The 9,004-nt window shown below is 42.0% G+C and overlaps 1 protein-coding gene across 3 annotated transcripts; it reads right to left on the minus strand.

Moving 5' to 3' along the window:
- Window positions 1–282: 282 nt before the first annotated feature.
- On the minus strand, window positions 283–8,347 carry polr3h (RNA polymerase III subunit H). 3 transcript variants are annotated; one of them, XM_022237882.2, is made up of 7 exons: window positions 8,326–8,347; window positions 6,573–6,755; window positions 5,699–5,794; window positions 4,747–4,834; window positions 3,469–3,532; window positions 2,212–2,422; window positions 283–1,576 (listed from the first exon to the last, which is right to left on the minus strand). In XM_022237882.2, the coding sequence occupies exons 2-7, from the start codon at window positions 6,681–6,683 to the stop codon at window positions 1,526–1,528; spliced, it is 621 nt and encodes a 206-aa protein (XP_022093574.1). In that variant the 5' UTR covers window positions 6,684–6,755; window positions 8,326–8,347; the 3' UTR covers window positions 283–1,525. The 3 variants fall into 3 exon arrangements, with proteins under 3 accessions (XP_022093574.1, XP_022093571.1, XP_022093573.1); XM_022237879.2 differs by lacking the exon at window positions 8,326–8,347 and adding an exon at window positions 8,099–8,249; XM_022237881.2 differs by lacking the exon at window positions 8,326–8,347 and adding an exon at window positions 8,074–8,194.
- Between the last annotated feature and the right edge of the window lie 657 nt (window positions 8,348–9,004).

The raw sequence follows: 9,004 nt of genomic DNA on the forward strand, positions 1-9,004 counted from the left end.
AAGAGTTCCCTAACAAGCGATCAAAAAGTTTAAAAATCTGTTGCCATGGTGAAACTGCTTCAGACACACAAGTATCAGCAAGACTAACAAAAATGTATCTGCCCTCTTCGATAATCCGCTGTCTTTAAAAAACCTGCCTCTTTCCTTTAATACAAAGATGAGAATTTTTTACTTGAGCAAAAGGAGCAAAAGAATCTAAAACCCTGTTTGATGGTACAGATAATGCAACCATAATGCAACATATTACACAGAAAAAATGAGCCATCAGAAGACTGCTGCAAATTGGAAATCACCTCATCTGAGTGAAAAGTACAGAAATTTATTCAGAAAGAAAAAAGCACAATTTCTGCAACAGATGAGCGCCCGTGCAACTGAGGGTAAATCTACATGTATTTTTAGTTGAAAATGCAGTGGTTGTGACCCACGACCTTTTGTATTAAACTCCTCAGCAATACAACCCTAGAGGGCGCTACACCATACTAACACAGACAACCATGTGTGATGCTGAACTTATGGCTTATGCCCATTCAAAGCTTTCATTTAAGATGACTCTGAATTAGCACAGGGTAGAAATGCCTGATAAATGTCACACCAAACAATGAAGTTGCATGGATCGCTCTTAGCAAACGTTGTCTTTACCACATTTCAGGAGAACAACTACAATCCTTCGCAGCTGCAAAGCAACACCACCCTCTGCCATTATATGAGGTCAGTGATGGAACAGACATGATTAGAGCATAGCTGCAGCAAATCAAATCAAATTTTCCATTTTGTTGTTGTAGGATCTTTTGGTGTTTACAAGCCTTGTTAAGATGTTGACACTAACAAAGAAATCAACAAATGCAATTTCGTTTACGTTCAGTCTCATCCAGACTTTCAATTCTTGAAAATTACAACACGGGGCCCCCGTAACTCCCACATGAGCAATTGGTAGCTACCTGGTCGGACAGTCTCAGAAAAACCTCCACCAAGATGGACTCTCCCTTGGCAGTTCTCGCTTCATTTGACTTGGACTCTGGGCTGTTGCTCTGCATGCAGGATCACTCCACTCTCTGGATATTTCTGGTGGTTCTGGACATCACCTCAGCTGATGCCATGGACTAGCTACGCATGGTGATTTGCTCAGCATGAAAAACGTCCGCTTAACAATACCTGGTTACAAGCAAAAATGTTGTGCCGTATGCTGTGCTTGTGACCAGCGGCCAATTTCATAGAGCTGCTTAAGCATGAAATTTGCTTAAGCGCAAAAAACCTTACTTGATAAATCAGGTAACCAGCCAAACTCCATGTGATGTATATTGCTTTGGGATCGTATTAAGCTGTTTTTTGGTTAGCATGATTATCAGATAGAGTTGCTGGTAATCTTTGTTTATTAAGCAAAGTTTTTTCCCGCTTAAGCAAATTTTGTGCTTAAGCAGTTCTATTAAATTGGCCCCAGTTCCCCATCGATATTTGCTTAGCCAGTGGAATAGTTTAGCAGTATTCACCACTCAATATCCACCGTGTGAAATGGGACTGTCTGTTGCTAACTGGCCCACCAGGTGAGCAGGCCCAGCCCTGGCTCGCTGATTGAACCCTGCAAGATGAAACAAGCAAAGACAGGAAAACACACGTAAAACTATGATTGACACGAACTAAGAAGCTGAGCGGAGTGGGATTCGAACCTATAACCTGATAACCTCCAGAGCATTGTGCGGCAGTACATGTAGAACTGATAGTAAAGTTGATTACATGGATTTAACAAGGATTTTGCGGATGTTTAAATTCGGAAATTTTACATTATGTTCAGCTAACATGGTTCATAATGTTTGCAGCAATAAAAATGGGCACTAAGACAGAACAAACCACCATGTATCCATATTTGGGTAATTCCACAAATTAAGGGTTCATATGTGTGACATTTTTGTGTCCCTGTTATATCTGACCTTTGTGATTTGACACAGAAACATCACCAGAATTGATTTCTAACTATTACTATTTGTTTGGCAGGTAATTTGCATTAATTCATCACTCTTGGAAATTAGAAACTGTGTTCTGAACTTATAAAATCACATGTCAGATGTGACAGGGACACGAAAAAAAATGGACCCCTGATTTCTGTAGTTACCCATATACACCTACATACTTCACTAAAACTTAACTTAAAAAGATGCATTAGTGTTCAAGTTATCAAGAACAAACTATTTGAAGCCGGAAGAAACAGCATTGTACCGTTAAGCTGTAGGGTGACTGTTTGCTCTTGGAATCGTCCACCACAATCTCCGAGCCTGGCTCACTGATGTCGGACGGTCCGACGGGTGTGGTGTCCACAAAGGTTTCATCCACTACGCGGAACCGGATCTCCTCACTGGTATCCATGAAGAGGTCGTGGGTGCCCTCCTCCGTCTCATACTGCCACACCCACACTTGCTCTGTCTCGTCACTGCAACGTCTTGGAGTTAAAGATGCCTCACACTGTCCCCGACTTTCATTAAAAATTTGGGACTGGACTGGGTTTCATAGCAAGCTCATAAATTCAACCATTTCAGGATCAAAGGTGTGTGAACACAATCTATTTTGGTAGGAGTGGCTGATGAGTTTAATTTTTTTTCCTTGAGATTCTGACTGTGGACAAACCGCATTTTTCCAATCTGTTCTGCTCACTTGAACTGTTTGACAAGTCAATGAGGAGTCCATGTGGCTGCCATACACAGCCCAGCGTCACAGAGAAAAATTGCTCCATAACGAGGCATGGAGTGCATTGTGAAAACCAACTAATTAACATCAAAGTATCACACATCTATACCATACGAATGACCATCTAAGATTTGGTAAGTTACACAATCAATACGTGTTTGACTCTAGTAAATGTTGGCTTCTTTGCAGAAACATGATTTGGGAATAAAAATAATACCCACATGAAGAAGTTAAAACAGGTTTTGCCGTTACCTGATGTATATATATAAACACTGTACAGTGTATACTCAGTGCTCACAGACGAGCGCTGAGCAAGCTCTTGGAGAAGCACTGAGTATGCAGTGTTTATATATAAATATATACATGTACAAGTATATGTCAAGTAAGGACAAAACCTGTATTTAAAATTAAATCTCCCCGATGCAAAGTACATCATGAGATAGTTAAAGATACACGTAACTACTTACTTCCCATGTTGAGGCAGTGTTTCTACACAATCATATGGGTCCTGCTATAAATTTGGGGTCCATTTTATTCCCCGTCCCTGTTACGTCTGGCATTTGATTTTTAATGTTTAGAATTCATTATTTAATTTCCAAGACTGAATAAATGCTGCAAATTACCTGCCAACCAAATAAAAATAGTTTGAAATCAATTTCAGTGACATATCCCTTGTCAAATTTGTCAGATGGTGTACATGCCAGAGGTAACAGGGACGGAAAAATGTCACACTTTGGCCCCCAAATTTATGGAATGACCCATATTGATATTTGTTATATTTACAAAGGATACAATTTGGAAGGCTGCTGTAGGGCTTCTGGTGGTATCAGGATGTCATCAAAGAATCCCAGAGTTACTGCAATGGAAAGTGAGGCCCAAATATCTGAACTCAGCCTTACATTTGCTCTGTGAAAGCAAGGGAAAGGTCTGAATAATTCATACTTTAAACACTTGTGTTTAGTTGAGTTTTCTGCAATGGAATGCACAGTGAGTTAGTGTGGTACAAATGAAAAATGCAACCTCTGAGTACAGCTTAGGATTAGCCCTTGCTGGCATACATCAGCTTAGAGTTGGGACCACTGAGACACTGTTTGACACAGCTTCAAGAGCGCGTGCTGTCTTGCAAGTGTTATTCCTCAGTGCGTTAACCATTTCACATCATTGCACATTTTCACTGGTGCACAAATCAGGCAACAGCGTCCAAAGTGGACAAAGTTATGCTCAGATGTTAACCACTTCGGACCGGGGCATTTTTCAACGTTGAGGATGCTGGGCCGGCATGACTATCATTTTTTCCGTTTTCAAAATCCTTCAACAATTCATCATTCCATTTAACGGTCGTTTATAGCCGCACAGAGTAATCTTCAGGCACTACTCTAAGTTGACAGGTGACCTTCACTGACGCCCGAATATTTCAGCCAGGCCTGCAGCCTTGTAAACAGAGCCCAGATTGTGCGGTGTTATACAAATGTCTTTTGTTCACGAACCTGGCTCAGTGCACTGCTGACCTCTTTTCAATAGGGGCCAGATTAGCATGCAGCGGTGCTGTGTGGCTCACCGCTGCGGTGGTGGAGAGCTTTTGTCCCCGGTGGTAATCCGCTTGCTCTAAATACCCCAAACCCTGGTATACGGTTTCAAAATAACGCTGGATTATCACCACTTTTGACAGTGAAAAATGCCGGTCATGCCCAGCAGCCTGGTCTTTTGTTCGGAGTACGGTCTTTTGTTACAGGGCCCTTTGTCCGAGTTCGGAGACCCCGGCCACACATATAAACCATACGGCTCCGATTTCGGAGTCCCCGGCTGGTAGTGGTTAACAAACCATTACTCAAGGGTGAGATGTACTCACAGCAAATGGCTCAATTTACCCGCTCAAAGTCAGTCCTGATCAACGCATCACACCAAAGAACAACTGAGGGCTGGGACACAAAATCTATGGACCAACGCGCATTCTTAAGCTTGACGCTGGCGTGCTTTTGTCGTACCACCTGTCCAGGAGCATTGTGCCACCGCAGTGACGGACTTCTACTTCTGGTTACTTAACCCCACTACTGGCTCCCTCCGACTCACCGTGTACACCTTCTCGGCTGCAACTGCGTATCCTACCCACAAGAACCTCGTCCATGAAGGGGCGGAAAACTACATAGCGGAAATGCACCTAAGTCCAAGAAACAAAGCAAGCAATCAACTGTACACTTTATGAGGAGTTTGCTTCCTGCCTGTCTTCACTACAGAATTTATTCTAGTTAAAGGTTTTATCCATATGCTGCCGGGTTTAATTTGGAGTTGCATGATGTATACCCCGGGGACTTTCAAGATTTCTTGTTTTCAAAATTCTTCAAAAGTTCATAACTTCATTTACTGGATGTCTACACCAACACGAATGACTGTCTGATGCCTACTCTAATCTGGCAGACAACATCTATTGACACCCAAGTATTGCAGCCAGGCCTGCCGCCTTGTAAAGACAGCCAACCTTGTGCAGTGTTACGTAATTTTCTTTTGTTCCCCAAACTGGCATCTTTTCAAAGTGGACCAGATTAGTATGCAGCGGTATTGTATCGCTCATCCTTGGAGTGCTGGAGCACTTTTGTCACCGGTGGTAATCCGCTCACACCGAATATCACAAACAGTGGTATAATCATTCAAAACAATAACGGATTTCCTCCGCTACTGACAATTGAAAACATGTTGGCAATTCCCAGCAGCTTGGTTTTTTGTTCCGAGTATGGTCTTTTGTTACAAGGCTCAGCTCTTTTGTCCGATTTCGGGCAGCCCGTTTATGCATACAAACCCTAGGAGTCTGGCTCCGGAAACCTTGGCAGCAAGTGGTTAAGACTAGCATTTAATGCTACAAGAAATGTATCAAGCAATGCTAAAGAGACATACACCTCCCCTCCCTATGAATACCCTCAGATCAGGGTTTGAACCCAGGTCACAGGCTTTGGAGGACAAGTACAAATGCGCAAATCCCAACAGGTATTCCCAACACGATAGATTATGTAATCATACCGTATCTCACCTTGGTATGTGAGGCCCCGTCACCAGGAAAGATGTGAGAATCCTCCAGTTTGACGATGTCATGTAGGGCAATGCACAGGCCAACACTATGCACCACCTGGAAGTCAAATATTTGTTTGATAGCTCTGATGGTAGAGCATAAATACCGTAATTTTGGAGGTCACATTTCAAAGTTTGAATCTCATCTCACTCAGATCCCTGAGAGGAACAATTCCCTATCGGACTTTCACAATTGGTATATGCATCAAAATGCTAAAAAAGGAGGCATCTGACTATTCCATTAAGGGAATTTTATCAAGGAAATAGGATTCACAGTGTCTAGGGGAACAGGTTCAAAAAACATAGGACTAACTTGTTGGTGTCAACCTTATGTATACCTAATGTGGACCCATGAACAAAATGGGTCCACATAATGCAGGTTACAACGACCTTGTGTGGACTAAGCCAGATCCATAAATGTTAACCCCTTTATGAAAACGGTTGTAGAAGCATTTTTGGGTCCAGGTTGTTTGTACCAAAAGGAAGAGGAACACCCAAGGAAACCATCAACAAAAATGAAGCTTGAAAGGGTGTTCACGGTGCAGGAAAAATAAATATTTTTGCCAAATCTACTTCACTACACCAAAACAAAGGAATCACCTCACTAGGTAGGTGATGCAAGTGGGTGTGTGCTTAAGACCCTCAAAAAATGTTGAAGGTCTGAAACTTGCTAAAGGTAACTTTAGACCTTTCCACTGGTATCCATCCTCACTGGGAACTGGGTCTCAATGCTGGGCCAAAACCATTCCCCTCAAACACCTAATCTAGTGCATCCACTGGCTTGGATTCATCCAAGCTTGCTAGAAACAGCATAAGTCGGTGATTATGATACGCACTTTGTTGGCAAGCTTCTTGTTCAATTCTTCGCTGATGGCACTGTTCAGTTTTACATTGAACAGCCAAGGCTCAATGCGAACAGTGTCTGTCATCTCAGCCAGGACAAACATGGCTGTGATCTGTTAGAGCTGCGTTCCGTGGGTTTGACTGGCCGAGAGTTTCCAAGCAGATGCAGCTAGCACCTGCAATTGAAATAAAGTGTAAACACAGTCATTCCTACATCTACATTATCCTGTCACTTTCTTGTGTTTTCTGGATCTAGGGCTGAGCTCTAGAAGTGTAAACATGGTCAGTGGGCTCTGTGGCACACCTCTCCTCAAGTTACTTGTACTAGCTTGTAAATTGGATCATGGTGATCTGGTTGTGGTATGGAACTTCTTCCTCCAAGTGTTACAAACATCACCAAGTTTACATTTGGTTGTCTGTCCTACTTTTCAAAACTGTCCCCCCCCCAGTTAATAAATGAAAACATTCAGAGATGTAATAAATCACTAATTTTTGTGACTCGAGCCGAGTCATGTGCTCCCAGTGAGTGACTTGAGTCAGTCAAGAGTTAAGTCGTTTACCTGTTGGGCCCAATTAGGCCTAGATTTGTCAGATATTGCGACTCGAGTCATTACAACTCTATAAGAAACATTTCAGAGAAAGGACCATTATAATAAATCATCAAAGAAGGGAACATTTAGGCCGGCCAGCAAAATCCAGAACAAACACAGGAGTTTTTGAGCAATGTTACATTAGGCTTGCAGGCTTTTCCAACCGGGATCATGAAATTGCAGTCAACAACTGGTTAATGACCTGATGACAATGCCGAATTGATCTGTCATGTTTGTTGTAAACAAACACCCCGACAAAGATGACACTAATTAACTGATTGAATTTCACGTCAATGCCATAATGATCGGGGTTCATTACCATTAGCACCCTGTTCCTATAGTAAGGAAACAAAGGTCCACTTTCTCAAACTAACATTTTGACCTTAAGGAACCATTACTCAGTCATGACAGGCCTAGTTTAGGTAAATTTTGACAAAATTTAAGCAAGAAACTTTCAAATTTCTAACCCGAGTTTGGCAAAGGACAACCACTCAGTCGAATTCCGTTTTCTGTCCAGTTAACCGACTCAGGACCCTGACCTGGATCTCCATCCAGGTCAGGGAACCAGACTAAATAAATTCCCTTATTTGTCGTTCACAGCTACCTTCGGGGCGGTTATGTACGCTGCCGTTTTGCCCTCTAAAACCAAAAGCCCTGTTCTCTTTTCTTTTCGATATGAAAGAGGGCATCACCAACAACTTGTTTAGATAGCCTAAGTTATTTCGAAAAAGTAGAATTTGTTCCCTATATTTAATAAGACATGATGTAGGAACAGGGTGCTGCTAAACCTAAGTAACGAACCCCTGATGATCATGGATTCATGGTGCTGGAGTGAAGCTGAGTCACTTGAATTATAAACTAGGGTCTGTAAATAAATACAACACCATTATTTATACAAGCCTACCAATAAAATAGAATCACAGGCCTACCCTTTTTCTTCCTCCATGCGCCATGCTAAAACACAGGTATCGACTTCATGCACGCACGTACGCCACTAGTGATCTCTGATGCACGGGCCCACGTTTTTTCCAGTTTTAGTCGGACCAACTTCTACATTGTGTGTGTGTAACTGGACTGTTGTGGTCTGGGCTTATGACCGGATCAAAAGGAACAAACTTCTACTTGTTAACCATTAGAGGGCGGTATTATTTCTTACCGTCTGGCTAATGAATACACACAGACATGCGGGCTTATTCCTCCATAGTTTTAGCTGGTTTCCCTCAATCCTTGGACATTTTGTCTTGACTACTTTCTGAAATGTGTGGAATAACGTTGGCTTTACCATGGAGATTTGTTCTTATTCCTCCATGGCTTTAATAAATAGTTCCTACTCCAAATTGCTCGCAAGTCGTTTCACTATCCTTCATCCGCAATATGTGGCCGTAGACTTTGTACATTACAAACGTTTGCTCACTTTCAAAGTAGCATCAGGTTTAGTACAGCTTCCTACGGAGCCCTATTGATGCCAACGCGAAAAAATTCTTTTATCTTGTTGAAACGACTTGGCTATCTTGTTTAAATGTGATTTCGCTATCTAGTTATCTCTAGTTATAGCAATGCCAAACGACATAGCTGTCTCATTTAAACGATGTCGAAAAGTCGTTTTAACGAGGTAAATGAGATAAAATAATTTTTTTGTGGTGGCAGCAATACGCTTCTGTAGCTTCTGAATTCACCATCCTTTGCCAACAGTGATGTAGCAAGCACTGTTGATTCCATGCTTGAGACCAAACCAAACAATTTCCCACACAAAGCTACTTCTCCCTTCTCTGAACTATGCTCCGTTGGCTTATGTCTTCAATGATTAGAGGGTCTTAGATAAATTTCTACCACCA

The sequence above is a fragment of the Acanthaster planci genome, linkage group LG07 (assembly GCF_054643075.1).
Source record: "Acanthaster planci isolate LZ-2023a linkage group LG07, COTS_SCS, whole genome shotgun sequence".
Taxonomy (NCBI): Eukaryota; Metazoa; Echinodermata; class Asteroidea; order Valvatida; family Acanthasteridae; genus Acanthaster; species Acanthaster planci.